Consider the following 18,646-nt stretch of genomic DNA (forward strand, 5'->3'; position numbering starts at 1 on the left):
CGGTGCTTGTAGAAGGAGTAGTCAAGAGTAATGTTAAATATAATTATAATTTATATAAGCATCGTGTATTATTTTTAAAAAAAAATGAAATTTAATATTAAAAAATTAATTTTTTATATCAATCTTATATTTACTCATATTTTTTATAAAAAATACACAATATTTACACATGACTGTAAATATTATTTCTCGTTAATCCTAAGAGCCTGATATTTAATCACATTAGTATTTATTAAGCTCTAGCTAGTCAAGGTTAGGCACATATTTAAGAGTGCCACATTTGTCTATATAATATATCTCCCGAGTATATATAGATACATAAAAGTTGGTGCGCCATTCCGCGGGCCACAATGGGCACGACAACTAAAACACTGACCACTTTTGATCCAAAATTCAAAAGAGTCAGACTATACTGTCCTCTAAAATAGTCTACTCAAATTACTATTCTTTATATTTTGATTTTTTTAAATATTTTTTTAACATATTTAAATATTTTAAAAAATATATCTCAATATAATTAAAATCAATTTTTTAATTATTAAATAAAAAAAAAACAAGCGATCAAATTTAACAGTACAAATAGGAGGAAAAGTAGTTTTTTCCTCCCCCAATTCAATTCAGACCCAAAAGGATAAAATTGCTCCCATCATTGGTCACCGTCGACGTTATTATTATTGTCGTTCTACGCAAATCCCCGGCCAGGATATGATCTTTGACATGCTATCTTTATTAATTTAAATTTCTTGGACCCCACATTAATGTTGCTTAGAAGAGATCTAACTTTTTTTATATGATTTAAATAGTAATAACGAGTATCAATTATTAAGTGATGTAATGTTGCTTTCATGTTATGTTTTAAAATCGCAGGCACTTTTTTCGACACGACACTAGTGCGTACATGATTTTACATCATCACATTAATTTGCAACGTCTTTAACCTAGCTAGTGCATACGTGGAAAAATACAGCCATTTTCATGGCTTAAAAAAATAATAATAAAATAATCGATCCGTACCGTACGTGTGGCATCATGATCAATCAGAACTGTTTTTATCATTACCATGTTATGATGAAGGGATTACGATAGATTCTGGATATTGCATTCGCATGTGATGATCAGGCTTAATTTCTTTCCTTCTTCTCAATGATCGCATCTACGTCCCTCCAAAATATAAGTAAAATTTTTTATAAAATAATGCGTATATATATATATATATATATAGATATATGTATGAGCAGTTCTACTCATCTGCCCACTTACTTCACATATATCACACACGATGATGTGGCATTTAATTTTTTTTTTTTTATAAAATGCATGCGTCACTTTCCTTTCTCCCCATGCTTCTTCTCTCTTCTTTTCAGAAACAATTTTCAGAAACCAACTTCATTTGTACGATGAAACCTACCTCCAAAATTTCTTCACCGAATCACTGCAAAATTCTTCAAATCTTCCAAACATAAATTTACTTTGAAAAAACTAAAAAAACAGAAAAAGAACATGGAGATGTTGTGACCCACCGATTTCTTTCACCAAGGTCAATCTTGAACCTCATCCAAGTGACTTTTTTCTTTCTTATGCATTTTCTTTCTTTTTCTTTTTCTTTTTTTTTTATTTTATTAGATTTTTTATTTGGTTTATTTTTTATCAACTTATGGATTATAATCTCTGTCTCCAATTTCTATTACCTATTCGTGTTTGAAAGGCTCTCAATTTATCTTCATTGTTCTTGTTTCGAATAGACCAAAACAAACGATAGGATATTTCTTTTTTTATATCATTGAGAATCTACAGACAAAAGAGAGAGAGATGTTGTGTTTTGTAAGGGGGTGGGGGGAGGGAGCACAAGGGGTGAGCGATTCGGCTATTGGACCGGATTTGCCACATTATTAAGTGTGTGGTGTGTGGTGTGGGATCCCTGAACCGGCTTAGGAATAGAATTTTTTATATGTATATATATAAATATAGAAAAAATTTACACAACCTCTTACTATTCACACAACCTCTACATACCACACTTTTTTTAATTTTTTTTCTTTTATAAAAAATTTAATATATGAATAATGAATAGAATAATTAAATTAGTTTAAAAAGAATAAACTCAAAAAAGAATTTTAAAAAATATGGTACTAGAGATTAGAGAAGTTGTGTAACTTTACTCATAAATATATGTATGTATGTATTCATTCCTCAGTTTACTAAATTATATAAGCAAGTAAATTTTGATGGTGCCACTGCCATCATCCCATGTGACGTGAATTGTGATAACAATAGAAAGGCATGATTTTTTTTTTTTTTTTTTTCGGTATGATTCATAGACGTTCTCGTAAGCAAGCCATAAAAAAAAAATAGTTGCGGTAATTTAAATACTGATACGAGATGATTTAAGATAAAAGTTAAAATTTAAATAAAATATTATTTTTTAATATTATAATTATTTAAAAATTTTAAAAATTAAATTATTTATTATATTTTGTATAAAAAATTAAAATAATTATAATAATGAAATGAAATTAAACCGGACATAATTTCTAGTAAAATCAAGACGACCAAACAGCACGAAAATATATTGTTGCCTGACTGACAGAATATGTACTGCATGCTCGCTCCAAAATTAAAACTATGATGTTTTTGTTTGAGGAATAATAATTCCCATGGGTGACAATTTATACGCTGAGAAATGATAAAATAACAACTCATTTACAATTTTTCTACAATCTTTTAATAAAATAATATTTTTAAAATATTTATTTTAATTTTGATATTGATTTGATATGTTTAAAATTTTTTAAAAAAATGATTTTAAAATTTTAAAATAATATTTAAAAAATAATTATTTTATCAATAAGTTGTAAATAAAATGTAGTTTAATTTTAACGTACAGGACAAGAAAAGAGACAATTTTTTAACTTTGGAAAAGAAATATCTGTAAGTAATATAATACGTTTAATGATGTATGAGATTCGTACGTACCCTACGCAAAATACTTGTATATGTGAAATGAAAAATACTATAAATACAAATAGATTTTATAAAAATAAATCGATAAATTGACATAATTTAATATGATATATTGATTATAAATCTATTTTTATTGTAAAATAAATTTAAAATATCATATAAAATCATATCAGATGTGGATTTAATTTTATAGAATTTTTTGTAACTTTAACATTTCTAGTATGGAATTGATTGAAAACTATATATTAAATTGCATGATCATGAACTTTCATCCCAACATGAGCTTATATATTATCTATATACAATAGTTATCGCATCTTTCGGCACATCATTTTGTTCCATTACATCAATTAGGCCATGAGATGATGTAACTTTTACTTTGGTAGCAGTCTCGTTTAGATGTTGAGCTAAGTTGAATTTTTTATAAATAATAGTAATCGAGTTGAGATGGTGATATGAGTTTTGTTGGGCCCATCAAAGATGAGTTTAGATGTGTTTGGATATTAAGAAGAGTTTAGATATATTTATGAAAAGTTGAAAAAAGTTGTGGGTCCCACGTGTAAAAAGGTATTGAGTTGAAAAAGGTTGTGAGTCCCACATATAAAGAGATTTTGAGTTGAAATGAGTTTAGTAATTTGAAAGTTAGATATTTATATATTAAACTCAACTTAAAATTAAATTGAACTCAAGTTCATTATGTGAGAATGAAAGCTAATTCTATATATTGTTAGCTAGCAGCTGATCACAAGGTTGCAATTCGACCAGTTGGGTTGTGCTAGGTCAAATATTTCCTTAAGGTTAGGTTTGGATATAAAAAACATTTCAAATTATCTAATTATTAGAATTTTTTTAAATTTTCATACAATATATAATAAATAATTCAATTTTTTCAAATCTCAAAATAATAATATTAAAAAATTATAACAATTAGGGCTGCAACCCGACCAACCCGTTTCGTGTTTGGGTTCGACCCAACCCGACTTCAAAAGAAACCAACCCAATCTAACCCGACCCGACCTGAGATTGGGAGCGCAAGAGGTAAAACTGCAAATCAGCTGCATAACAAAACAAACCCAAATCAGAACAAAACGCCCTTGCCTTTGATGACAACAAATCGGGTTGAAACCATCAAGGAGATACTCTCTAAAACCCCGAAGCCCAAGCCGCCTTGCCGATATTTCATATTTCATATCTCCTTGAAACCATCAAGGAGATACTCTAGGTTTTCAATCTATTGCTACTAAGCTTGTGTTCAACAAAATCAAAGATAATGACAGAGACAGAGACAACGAAGATAACAAGAACAAGATCGACAAGTTTCCCTTGCCGATAAATACCGCTACCCAACGAGATCTCTAAAGATTAAATTTCGACCACTTGTGACGGCATATATTTAGCCGCATGCAATCCAGAGGCAAAAGATCACTTGAATTCGACTTTGTAATTGTGTAGTGGGTCTTGCACTAATCAAAGGGTGTTTTTAGTTTTTTTAAATATATATATATGATTTTCTGGGGGCTTACGTTGTTGACAGGGAGTTCTTCTTTTCTTTTGCTTTGTTTTTAATGGGACATGTAGACTTACAAAGGAGTGAAAAGTTAGAACGGTGTAGTCGGTTTCAATGGGTTCGATCCGCAAGTTACTTCAACATGTTTTTTCAGGTCAAGTGGAATCGAGTCTTACGGATGGACGGGTCTAAACCTTTTTTGTACAGGCCTACTAACAATATTTTATTCAACTTTTATTTCAACTTACTATCTAAACCCCCCATAATATAATCGGGTTGAAGGGCCAAACTTCACTTTATTAAGGCCCATGAGCTCGAAGGCCATACGCCTAGTTAAAAAAACAAATACAACACATATTTTGACTATCACTAAGTTAAGTATCGGAAATATCTCTCACCACACGGAGTCATGCATGCACTTTTCATTCTTTTATTGCAGGTTGCGAATGACTCTTTTACGAGAAATATGAAACACATGATCCGCAACAAGTTGGATCCGGCATTAGCTCATAAACCGACCCGATCCAGCCGATCATGCTAAAGTTTTTTCTGGACTCACCAACTTTCTAGGTGGTAAAAAAGAGGAACAACTTAACACAACAGTACACTGAAAAATGTAAAGGAAATCAAGAAGCAGATAGCCATAAGGTGTACATGATATATGATATGTGAAAATGCTGGTTTCGAGTCAACCTTGGTGGCCGGCGCCATGCCTGACATGTTAGGCCAATACCCACGAGAAGTCAAGCATTGGATAATGAAGCCATCGTTTAGAGATTAACGCATATATATGTTTCATGCGCGCGCGCACACATATATATAATATCTCCTGTATGCAATGCAGTACATGATGCACGATATATTGCGGTGTTGGCTTGAATGAATCAAGGAGCTACTAGGGATATTGGGGAAAGAATAATCTGTTGAAGTGACAGTAGCTCCTGGATCTTGATACGAAATAACATTATCTATCGATAATAATAATAAGGCATCTTATTGGATTGTTTAATTTATACACTCTAGTTGTAGTACGAGTGCCTCTTTACACGTACATGTTTGGCCTAGATCTTTACAATTACTGCCTTTAAAAAAATTGATATATATAGACACATACATGCATGCATACATTCATAACTACGTACATTGATGACTGCATGGGAAAAAGATGCAGTACCGACTAATTACTCGTGAGCAGCTGCAACGTAACCACCAAAGTAGAGTGAGACTGAATTAAACCTTTGATAACCTAATGCTCTCATTTTCAAATGTCATAGCATTTTTGGTCGAAAGCGGCCTTTCCCACAACAACTAAATGCACTTACCGATCGATCAACCCAATAATATTTATTAATCTATAATATATTTATTTAATTTAAATAGGTGTTGTTAATGATTTTCATTTACGAAAGTGATGGATAGAAATTAAACAAATATATATCTCAAAAGAAATAAAGAGAGAGTTCAAGTAATATATATATATATATATATATATATATATAATAAATACTTTAACTACAAAAAGATGATATAAAAATAAATTTATAAATTGACGTGATTTGATGTAATATGTCATATTGTAAAATTATTTTTACTGTAAGTAGATCTAACGCTTCATATAAAGTCACGTCAGTTTGTAAATTTATTTTTATATAATTTATTTGTATTTATAATAGTATTATATATATTATATATATATACTGAGATAATATATGCTTTTTTTAAATAAAATTAGATAAAAATATAAATTGAAGACAAAAAAAAAAAATTATGGCGGAGACACGTCTCCCTATAAAGATAACCCTAGCATTTCAATTTTCAAATTCAAAGGTTAAAGTAGTATAAGATCCTAGTGGAGTACCAAAGAATTAAAAAAGGTGTTTTTTAAAGTCAAAAAAGAAAAAAAGAAAGTTTTTTTTGCTCATATATGTTTATACTCTTTTCGAGAATTCGGACCCACTTGTCAAATCTAAGAGCATTGGCAATGGCCTAGCCATTGCCAAAGCCAAGTGCAAATTTTACCTTTTTTTATCACAAAATTTCTACATTGAACTAGCTATAGCCATATATTTTAGTTTTGAGTTACAGTAATTTTTCCCATCTAGCTATATTTGGCTATACACTATTGAAGGACCAAATGAGTTTTTTATTATTTTTTCTCAATTTCCCTCCCTTTCCCTCCCTTTTTGGTAATTTTTCTTGCCAAATTACTTTTCTTTTATGATAAAGTTTCTAATTGAGGGTACATTTATTTTCTATCATTATTAGCTTAATACACAATATAAAAATATAAATAGCAAAAAAAAAGTTAGCAAAAATTAATTTGTTGGTTTCAAGAATTGTTGTATAATTTTTTTTTATCAAATATTATTAAAATATATGAAGTATATTTACAAAATATGAAAAAAAAAATTTGTCAAATATTATTAAAATATATAATATAATAATATTATTTTGACTTTAAAATAGCTAGTCTAATGTGGACTTAGATAGTCAAAAGTTAATACAATAGCCAAAATGTAAGATTTTAGCCAAATTTTAGACTTGGCAATGGCTAGTCCATTGCCAATGCTCTAATCATGCATAAAGACATAAATCTGGCACTCCAGTCCCCAATATATTCATTGAAAAAAAGATTTACCTTTCTTGATTTCTTTTTCAGCAAAAAAGTAGGAATAAAATCTCTCCCTTTTATTTTTTATTTTTAAATATATTATTTTTGGTTTAATATGGTGTTCCTTTTGTACGGTCTATATATTGCACTTCGCGTGTACAGATCAGCCCAGTACTGAGCGAGTCGGGAGATCGAGTACTTATCCGAGTGTAAAACGGTAAAATTTGTATGGGGTAAGAATCAAGTGGATTGGGTTTTACTGTAGCAGACGCTTTTTATATTTACAGTCTATTTCAATTTATCTCAACTCATCTTATTATTATTTACTATTATTCAATAATTTTAACTCATAAATTTTATTATTATTCATAATTTATTTTATTATTATTCATAATTTATCATAACTCATTTTAATTCATCTTTAAATTCAAACGACACTTTCTCAATTCTGCGAATGACAGAATACGACTGGTTGTGAAGCAACGGGCACGAGCCTCTAGAAAGAGACGGATGTCGTTTTCTCAGGTATTCGTCAATCACGGGCTCACTGGCTGCCGGCCCATATTCCGTCCTTTTCTTCTCAAATTACTTTGTCCGGTCATTCATCACCGACGCTGCCACGACGTCGTATGCGGTATGGGCTCCCCTGTATTTGTCTTCGACCTAAAATTTAGACAAAAAGTTGGCAAAAACTACACATCAGATTTCACACCTCTACCTATATTGGTAAATAATTGCGGGCCCTATTTTTTTTTCACTCAATTTGGCATGACTGTAAGGAGATCACACTCTCACACATTTGAGTAATCTTTGATTTAGTCGTTGTTTTAATGAGATAAACGTTAAAAATTAAATAAAATATATTATAAAATATTTTTTAATATTATTTTTATTTTAAAATTTTAAAAAATTAAATTATTTATTATATTTTATATAAAATTTTAAAATATTATATTAATTATACGAGAAAAAATGGTTTGATTTGTATAACTTAGTCAGGCCAATAATATGTTGCACAGAAGTATTGCACGTTATTTTTAAAAAAGTGAGATTTATTATTAAAAATTTAATTTTTTTATATAAATTTTATATTTATTATTTTTTAAAAAAATGAGTGTGTAATAATTATACACTCTATAATTACAAATATTATTTTTTTTAAAAAAAACTACATGTTATATTTGATAAATGATGTTTGTAATTCTAAGGTGGGTAAGCATCACTCACTTTCTTTAAAACAAAATTGATAAACTTGACACGAAAAAATTATTTTTTAATAATAGATAAACTTATATTTCGAAAAAAATAGAACTAACTTACAGATTATATCCAACACAACTTAATTATTGGAAGAGTAATTTTATATATAATTGTAAAATGCGTAAATACCGCGTAATCATTTTGAAAAAGAGTTAAATTTATTATTAAAAAATTATTATTTTTTTTCATATAAATCATATATTATATTCATTTTTTTAAAGTGATTACATAATAATTATACAATTCACGAATATAAATATATTTTCTCTTGTTCAAATTATATATATATATATAAAGATAGTACGTGTTAGAGTTTTTTTTTTTTTAAGTAAATTAATTTCATTAAACTTAAAAAAGTAATACAGGGTGGAGGTGGGTTTTTTACCCCCCAAAAGCAATAGAAATCGGTTCCTCCGCACGTTTTTTCTCGTTCTTAGCTTTTATGTTTTTGGTGAAGAACGTGTTTTTCTGGTGGATGTCACGACTCACGACAAGTAGGAACGACCCCATCCTCCTTAAAAAAGAGCTTCAGACACGGAAAATATTGGACCACGACCATTATTTATTTCATCGCATTGAACCTAGACAATGTGATGATCAAAGTAAGCCTGATTTAGATCGTTAACTCATCTCAACTATCTCATCTTATTACTATAATTTTTTAAAATTTTTTTATAAAATATAATAATTAATTTAATTTTTTTAAATTTTAAAATAATAATAATATTAAAAAAATAATATTATAATAATATCTTTTACAATTCATTTAAAATTATATCAATCCATATAAAATCATATCAGCTGATATTATCGGATTAATATTCAGCATCTCATGATCAGAATGGAAGTAATCGTGCACCTATATATTTGAGGTACTCATTAGGAGATATTTGGACCAAATTGTTACGATCGAGCGTACTCACGTACCGTACGAAGTGAGAATGCGAGAAGTTCGATCGTATGTATAAAGTTGGCTGTACATCAATGCATATTATATGTTAGTTGCACAACAACTTAGACATGTACAGTCGATTATGGCAATCATTTATCCCATCATTTTGGTACAAATTAAAAGAAGAAATCATCAACCAATTAAGTGTTTTTCTTTGATGGGACCTCTTTCATATAATTCAAATTATATATAGAGAAATCATACTTGCAGTCGTAAATATGCAAACGTCGTGCAGTCACTTTAAAAAAAATGAATAAATACGAGATTCATATGAAAATAAATTAATTTTTTAATAATAAATTATATTCTTTTTTAAAATAACTGCATGACATTTATACATTCTAAGACTGTATGTAACATTACTCTTATATATATTATATATTCAAACAAGTGAACTTTCGGACCGGTTGAAACCAACCGCCATTCAAAACTACAAAAATCCTCCAACTACTTTTTAGATCATATAAAGTGTCGTGAAACTTCTTCATCTGTGAATTGTTGTTTTCAAAAGCTCATTGCTTAATATCATCCAATTACTTACATGTGAGGATTTGTGGATGCGATCGAGCCAAATTGATACCATCTTTGTCCGTGTTTGGTTGGTGAGAAAATTAATAGATGGTCAGAAAATGGATTTAGTCTTTCTCAAAACTAGTATTGCAAGGCTAATTATAGAAAAAACTGGGAATTTATCGCAATCATCATCCTGAATTAATTGTCTTTTATAGCACGTGAGCTGGGTAGACAAAACTTCTGTCCATATCAAGTGAATGGGTAATATCCGCTAGTGTAAAATAAACGGTAATTTAGATATTTCATTTGTCGTATATCATGATATGAAATAATGATTAAGTACTATTCATTGTTTTAGATTAACTGCAGGCTATTCATTTCACTTGAAATTATGAAGATGATTTGTATTGCAATAAATATTTACTGTTGTATATGCATATTTTTTGAGCGGCTTTTTATAAGAATAATATATTGTTATTTTAAGATCTTTACACGACACATCGTTTATATGATATAATTTGATTTTAAAAATAAAAAAAGTATACTTATTACCCCTTACGTCACATATAACTAATATGTGATTTGTCATTTTTATTATTTTATTTGAGCATCTGCATATTAATATGTAAATACTTGTGTTTAAATAAAATGATAAATCAAATATTAGTATGTGGTGTAAAAATAATGAATATCATTTTTTTTGAAAATAAATTTTAAAATTTGTTATAGACTGGTTTGAGAATTTAATAACTATTTTTCTAAATAAGGTTGTCAAATTTGAGATGAATATTCGAGAAGATTCTTATCCATGGGTGACAACATTTCGATAATTTTGCTTTTATTAATAAATTGACAAGATTTAATGAGTACAAAAACAAATTAGCCATTGAATTATGGAGTTTTAAATTTATAAAAACCACCTCTCAAAGCTTTTAAACTCAACATTCTCGGTCTTAAATAAGAAATTTGGACCGAATTCACATTTCATAACCAATAAACGGGACCCTTTGTATACCTCAAAAGATCCTTATTAATCGATCGTGTACGTGGTGATACCAACAAGATTACAAAGTTATAAACTCAAAACACACGAATATTGTTGCATTCACAGCACATGAAGAATGTTCTTCGCTTCGTTTGAATTCAAAATCTAATTCAATTCATCTCATCTCATCATTATAATTTTTTCAAATTTTTACATAAAATATAATAAACAATTTAACTTTTTTAAATTTTAAAATAATTTTTTTAAATTTTTTATATAAAATATAATAAATAATTTTATTTTTTATAAATATCTCAACTCATTTCTAAATACAAATTTCTCCGTAAGGAATGCAAGACTTTGCTTTCAAAGTAATCAATAATGAGGTTTTTTCTTGTTTATTTGAAAAAATAATTAGAAACTAAATTATCGGCCAAAGCACACGTGACTTGCTAAGGTGAAAAAAAAGTCAATATATGTGACTTAAAATAATTTGAAGTAAATTGGATAAGTTATAAATTAATTATTTCTCTAATTTTTAAATGACAACGGGATAAGAAAGAAGTGCTACACCATGTAACTTTATTTTTAAATTTTTTTTTATATAATTTTTTAGCAAATGCTGCACTATGGAACTTAACACCAAGCGAAGAATAAAAACTAAAAGTGAAGAATATATACAATGCTCCAAAACCGGAAAGCGAAGAATATTAAATTTAAGGACAAGAAAGTTGTTAATTTCTAGAGTTATAATTTAGTTAAGAAAAATTATTCTTATCAATCATTATTTATTATTTTATTTTTTATATTTTATAAAAAATATTCTCATATATTATAAAAAGTATTTTTATATTTTATAAAAAAATTATAAATATATAATATGAAAATAAATAATGACTAATATATAATATTTTTTTTACTTAAAAAAAAAAGGAGTGCCAAGAAAAAATAAAAGTAAAAACATGTACTTTCACTGTGCTTTGAGCCAAAGCAGGTACTCTTTCCTCTAAGCGCGTGTTAGTAAAGTAAGGTTGTGTTTGGATATTGAAGTGAGTTGAGTTGAAATGATAAAATATTATTAGAATATTATTTTTTAATATTATTATTATTTTGAGATTTGAAAAAATTGAATTGTTTATTATATTTTGTATTAGAATTTGAAAAAGTTATAATGATGAGTTGAGATGAATTTGGTAACCAAACTCACCCTAAGAGAAAAATTTTATTTATTAGTTTTATATATGAGTAATGTTACTTATTATTTTAATTTTTATTATATTTTATTATTTTATAACTTAATATTAGGTAATTAAAAATTATTTATTATATTTTATTTATAAACGATAAATCTATCATTTAATAATATATCATAAAATGATAAAAACATGATAAAAATTAATATGATGAATAAATTTTTTTTTTATATATATATAATTTTTTTTTTATGATATATAGATAAAAAGTAGAATAAATCAGAAAGAATAAAACAGAAAGAATTAAAAAAAATATAATATATAGTATATGGGAATGATAAGTAAGAGCAAAACAAACCAAAATACCCGCCAGCTCTCACTCACTAAATAAAGCCCTATTCCCATGCCTATGACCAGTAGAACCGGGACAAACCAAAAGTGACCACTTTTCAAACACGTAAGGGTACGAGAGAAAGTTTCTCTGTGATTCCTTTCACTTTCACCTTCCACAGTGTAAACAGCTCATCTACACTAGGGTGACATAATTTGTAGTAAGAAAGAGAGAATCTTGCACTGGGAGGAGAAAGAAATACAAATCCCAATAATGAATATCTGTCTGTCTGTCTCACAGTTCAGAGATTTTAACCTCCTTCGAGATTTCCCTTTCTCTTTCTTTTCTGCAAGGTTTCATGCTTCCCGTTGTTGTCGTGCCTTGTGAGTTTACAGTTGATCTCTTCTCAGGGGGTGAAAAAGGGAAGTACTGTAGTGTGGTTATGGGTTTGCTGAGAAGTCTGAAGTACTCTGAACTACCATTCTCTTTGCTCCTACTGTTCATTGCTTTCTAACACATTCATACCCACCATGTATAGCCTCTTTCTCTCTCTACGAAACACAACATTCTCTTCCTCGCCCCTGCACTCTTATTGGGGTTTCGGTCTGCGCTTTCTTCAACCACCCATTTGAGCCTGAGCTCCATATCTCAACCCCATTCTGGTCACATACACCCGTGTCTGCCTCTGTTTCTCTGCAATACCACCCGTCAAAGAATTAAAGTTTGTCTCTCTAACTTGGTAACTTAGAGCTAAGTTTATCTGTCTGTGTGTGTGGGAAGTACCCATCAAGAATCAAGCTTGGCTATCTGCACTGGCTTCGAGAACAGTCTCTCTGTCTGTCTCTGTTTGGAACATAATCCATCAAAGCATAGTTGGTTTTCTCCGTCTCGCACGCATAGTCAAAGCAGTCCCCACCAGTAACACTACATTCTTTTACTTCTTTAAGCTCTTCAAAAGACCACAATGCCAACCCCCACCGCCACCGCCGCTGCGCTTCTCCTCCTCCTGCTCCTCTCTACCACCGTCATTACAACCTCTTCCACCTTATCTCACAGGAAGCACCGCCGCCACCTCCTCCACCAGCCTTTCTTCCCTCCTATAGACTCCTCCCCTCCAACCCAATCCCCTTCCCCATCTCCCCAACCGCAACCACGACCACAACTTCAACCAAAACTCCCTTCCTCTTCCTCTTCATCCTCCACCCCGCCAAAACCATTCTTCCCATCCTATCCCTCCCCACCACCCCCTCCCTCCCCAATTGCCCTCGCCACCTTCCCAGCAAACATCTCCGAACTTCTCCTTCCCCATCCCACCTCCTCTTCCATCTCCCACCGCCACCTCGTCGCTATCGTTGCATCCGTCACCCTTCTCATCGCCGCTCTCTTATCCGCCTTCGCCGCTTTCTTCTACTGTCGCAAAGGCACATACGTAACAACCACCGCCACCGCCACAGACAAGGCCTCTCACTCGGACAACCTTCGGTTGTACCCTTCTAACATCGCCACCTCCGATGGGAGCCACAAGCATCCTCGCTCCGGCCCATCAAACCCCAGCTCCGAGTTTCTTTACCTTGGTACCTTAGCGGATTCCAGTGGAATCAATGACGAGGACGAACCGATTTCAAGCAATGCCGGCGTCTCGACCTCGACCCAGTATCAGAAACTTGGTTCGCCGGAGCTCAAGCCGCTTCCGCCGCTTCCAAAGCACAGTTTCAAGCAGAGTCATGAAAATGCTGAATTGGGTCCTTGTGAGAACGAGGAAAACGATGAAGAAGAAGAGTTCTTTTCTCCGAGAGGTTCTTCAGGCCGAAAAGATAGTCCGGTTCGTACCGGATCGAGCTCTCGAAGATTGTTTAACGGTGAGAATTTCGGAAGTAGAAGCTTCAATTCGAGAACTGCATCGTACCCATGTTCGTATTCAGCTTCCCCAGCGAATTCTGTATCTAATTCTCCGTCCCCAGCATTAAATTTGAGTCCCACAAGCTTGAAATCGAAATCCCCGGATTCCGTGATCGCTTTCCCGGCTCTTGCCCCAGTTCCTGCTCGGCCGACTATGAGATCGCTGCAGTTGTTTTCTTCTTCTAGGTCTTTATCATCATCATCGGAGAGAGGTTCAGGGAATACCCAGAATTCACCTACAAAAAATTCAGATATCTCGGAGCAGAGTAAGCGGTCTCCGTCGAGAACTGATAGTGTTCCGATAAAACTGCCTCCGCCTCCGCCACCACTGCCTCCTCCACCCAGGTTTTGGGAAACTACGGCCACTCAGATGCCGAACCGGGAGCTGGAGACAGGGCCTCCGATTCTTGTACCACCAACTAGGCCTGTTCTATTACAAAATGTCGCAGTTGAACAATTGCAGAGCAACGGAACTGGGGAGAGAAATGAGGAGACACCGAGGCCAAAATTGAAACCTTTACATTGGGATAAGGTTAGAGCTAGCTCGGATCGAGCTATGGTGTGGGATCAGCTGAAATCTAGCTCTTTCCAGTAAGACAATGACTTTCTAAATTTTTCATTTTTGCGTGTGTTCAAAAAAGCTCTTTCGTTGATTAGGTTCCTTTTTTTTTTGTGTGTATCGTTTAGTCAATCAGAGTCCTCTAGATTTTTTATGATAACTTTGTGGCTTTCTTAAAATCGTAGTTACCATGAACAAAATGATTCGGATTTCCCCCTCGACGTCCAAATTAGGATATTTTAGAATTGGAAAATGCTGAGAGGGCAGAATCTTGAATTATTTAATGAAAAATATTTAAGAGACTACATGGCTGAGTTAACAAGAAAATCTAGAAGTGCTGAGACAAATAACGTAGAAGAGCCGCTTTTGCTTCTTTGAGGAAAGTCATTTTGTCGTCTCTTAAGTTTGTAGGATCTTGTTTGTGTTGCAGACTGAACGAGGAAATGATCGAGACACTTTTTATGATTAATAACAATAGTTCGAATATGTCCCTGAAAGACAGTGGTCGGCGTGTGGTTCTCCCTATGCCAAACCAGGAGAGTCGGGTGCTTGATCCAAAGAAGTCTCAGAATATTGCGATTCTGTTGAGGGCACTAAATGTGACCATCGAGGAAGTCTGTGAAGCCCTTTTGGAAGGTAATCGATCGAATTATGTAGGCTTGCGTGAATTTCTTTTAGTAACTATGATGTTTTTACAGGCAAGTTATTCCTGATTTCACACTTTTGTTGGCAATACCGAATGTAATTTTTGTCTACCTACTGCATGAGCTTATATATACGAGGCATTCAAAACCATCTCAAGCTTGAGGACAGCAGATCTTCTGAATGTGACTCTGTTTTGATAGTTTAAAGTCAAGGCTTTTGGTTCGAGTTTGTTTCGCTTCCGTACTGCCCTGCCAATCTAAAAACAGTTTTGGTCTTGTTCTTACTGCACTGCCTGGATGCACACATTTTTCCTGGACTTTTCAAGTAAAAACCAAAATCTTGCTTTGGATGTACCAATCACAGTGGAACGTGTAGAAAAATTGCATTGGAGTGTTAATCTTTTTAACTCTGTAGTTCATGCTGGTAGCATAGTTCGTCTGAGGAGGTAAAACCAGATTATTATGGTGTAAATGGTTGTTGGTTAAAAGCCTCAAGTTCTTCTGAGAAGGCTGCAAAAGAGGCCCCCTGTTCGTGGTGCTAGGTTTGATGGTTCCAACACCCCTCATTTTCATTTTACAGAAATTGCAGGTTTTTGGTTGCAAGGAGTTGAATATGTTTTCCCCTTTCTGTCATGTCTCACTGCATTTCATTCATATCTTATCAGGCATTGTATTTATTTATTTATTTATTATTTTTTTTTTATGAATAATCCTATCAGGCATTGTTAGTGTTACCATGCCCCGTCTCCTGTCTCAATGTTGTTAGCATGACTACTCCTATTGATCTGTTTATTCCCTCCTCCCTCCCTCTCCTCCCACCCCCTCTCTGTCATTTGTTTGTAATTTATAACCGTTAATCACCTAACCAACTGGAATTCTGAATATTTGAAACCTGTCTACCTGAAAGCAGGCAACTGTGATACATTGGGTTCAGAACTTCTTGAAAGTTTATTAAAGATGGCTCCTACGAAAGAAGAAGAACGTAAACTAAAGGAGTTTAAAGATGAATCACCTTTTAAGCTAGGCCCAGCTGAGAAATTTCTCAAGGCTGTGCTTGATATACCATTTGCATTCAAAAGGGTGGATGCGATGCTCTACATTGCCAATTTTGATTCAGAAGTCGAATACCTTCTAAGGTCCTTTGAAACACTGGAGGTAAATCTAAAGTTCTCATATGCTATTTTGTGTGTGTGGGTCTCTCTCTCTCTCTCAAACAATGAAGATTTTGACGTCGTGTTTTTCAGCCAATCCATTTTGACAAAAGATTATGATATGGTCTGGTTGCTCTTCCATTATTTCCTTGTCTCTTTTCCCCTATATTTACAGTAGTCGTAGATGATATCTTGAACCACATTATGGTTCAACCAATCTAGTTATTGATATTAAGCCCGGTACTCAAGCAAATGCTCCAAAACATCGTGTCATATGCTGTCTTAAAGAACCCCTCAAATGGTATACATAATCGTTTTAATCCAAGCCCCTTATCCCCATCTCCTGCCATTGCCACTGGCTTTCTGAATGAGATATTTTTTCATGATGTTGTACTGATCATAAAATATATATTTTTTTCTAGATGTTCCGTTATGATTACTCCAATCTCTAGCTATGAGGACCAAAACAAGAAAAAAAAATCATTAGTCCTAACTTGCGTATCATTTAGAATGACTTGGATTACTTTGTACTAGATGAGGCTCATTAATTTTGTGCGCAATGGAAGAGATATGAGGTGTATAACTTGTTTGTGAGCATGTGATTTTCGAGAATAGGACATATGTATACCTTCATCAGAAATTCAGCAAAGACAGCTGGCCATGGCTCCAAGTAATTAATTTGGCTTCCCAAATCTTGAATTGCAAAGTGATATAGATGCTGACCTGCCTTTTTTTGTTCTCTGCGTGATAACTTATTGCAATTCATTATCTCATTTACTCGAGAATGTAGATTTAACTTTTTGGATGTATACAACTTACCAGCTGCTGTTTCATTTCCCACAGGCAGGTTCTGAAGAATTGAGAAACAGCAGAATGTTCCAGAAGCTTCTTGAGGCCGTGCTCAAAACTGGGAACCGCATGAATGTCGGAACCAACCGTGGTGATGCCCATGCGTTCAAGCTGGACACACTCCTCAAGCTTGTTGATGTCAAGGGCACTGATGGAAAAACCACTCTCTTGCATTTTGTTGTACAGGAAATCATTAGAGCTGAAGGTTCTCGTCTTTCCGCTACTGATCAGAGTGAACTGGCTGAGAAAAGTCAGCAGTCTGCTTTCCGGGATGATGTTGAATTTAGGAAGCTTGGCTTGCAAGTTGTTTCAGGTTTGAGTGGGGAGCTCACCAATGTAAAGAAAGCCGCGGCAATGGATTCAGATGTGCTCAGCACTGAAGTTGCAAAGCTTGCTGGAGGAATCACCAAAATATCTGAAGTAGTGAAATTGAATGAAGAAATCCCATTGAAGCAGACTAGCAGAAAATTTTCAGAGTCGATGAATGGGTTCTTGAAGAAGGCTGGGGAAGAGATTAAAAGGATCCAAGCCCAAGAGAGAGTTGCTCTCTCTCTGGTGAAGGAAATAACTGAATATTTCCATGGGAACTCAGCTAAAGAAGAAGCTCACCCATTCCGGATTTTCATGGTAGTGAGGGATTTCCTTTCTATTCTCGACCGGGTATGCAAGGAAGTTGGTAGAGTGAACGAGAGAACTATAGTCGGTTCATCCCGTCAATTTCCTATGCCTGTGAATACAGCTCTTCCACAGGCATTTCCTGGATTTAATGGAAGACAGCATTATGATTCGTCGGACGATGAGACTTCATCCTCATCGCATCATAGCACTTGATTGCATTGTCGATCTCTGTTCTTTTTCTGATGAATCTCACTGGATGCCCATTAAATACTGGTGGCATTTGCGGAGGGGCTGCTGGGTTAGAGGCCGCCGAATATCAAGTATATTATCTGCTTTTTGTTTCGCCCTCAACTTTGTACTTATATATATATACACCACTCAATAGGATTTTGGAGCTGTTTATCCTACATGTAATATATAGAAGGGATTGCCTGAAGATAAGTACAAGGAACTGTTGCCATACTAGCTAGCTAGATTTTATTATTTTTGTAAATCTGTTGGATGTTTAAGTTGCTCTTGCTGAGTTATTTATTACCTCGACTCTCTCGTCTCTTTCTTTTCCTTCGCGTCATTGTTCTTTGTTTTTGGAAAATTAAGGACATTCGTCTGGTTA

General features: G+C 32.9%; 1 protein-coding gene across 1 annotated transcript; it reads left to right on the top strand.

Annotated features, from left to right (window-relative positions):
* The first annotated feature begins 12,413 nt into the window (after positions 1 to 12,413).
* Positions 12,414 to 18,573, top strand: LOC109006468 (formin-like protein 1). Its single transcript, XM_018985754.2, has 4 exons — positions 12,414 to 14,803; positions 15,202 to 15,407; positions 16,326 to 16,570; positions 17,410 to 18,573. Exons 1-4 carry the CDS (start codon positions 13,278 to 13,280, stop codon positions 18,244 to 18,246), a joined length of 2,814 nt encoding a protein of 937 aa, XP_018841299.2. The 5' UTR covers positions 12,414 to 13,277; the 3' UTR covers positions 18,247 to 18,573.
* The last annotated feature ends 73 nt before the right edge of the window (positions 18,574 to 18,646 follow it).

This window comes from Juglans regia, chromosome 7 (genome assembly GCF_001411555.2).
Source record: "Juglans regia cultivar Chandler chromosome 7, Walnut 2.0, whole genome shotgun sequence".
In the NCBI taxonomy this organism is placed as follows: domain Eukaryota; kingdom Viridiplantae; phylum Streptophyta; class Magnoliopsida; order Fagales; family Juglandaceae; genus Juglans; species Juglans regia.

Excerpts from the sequence above, each read along its gene's own strand:
- LOC109006468 (XM_018985754.2), top strand. The coding sequence starts at position 13,278 with ATGCCAACCCCCACCGCCACCGCCGCTGCGCTTCTCCTCCTCCTGCTC. Across the intron at positions 14,804-15,201 it reads CTGAAATCTAGCTCTTTCCA|ACTGAACGAGGAAATGATCG; the intron begins GTAAGACAATGA and ends TTTGTGTTGCAG. Across the intron at positions 15,408-16,325 it reads CTGTGAAGCCCTTTTGGAAG|GCAACTGTGATACATTGGGT; the intron begins GTAATCGATCGA and ends ACCTGAAAGCAG.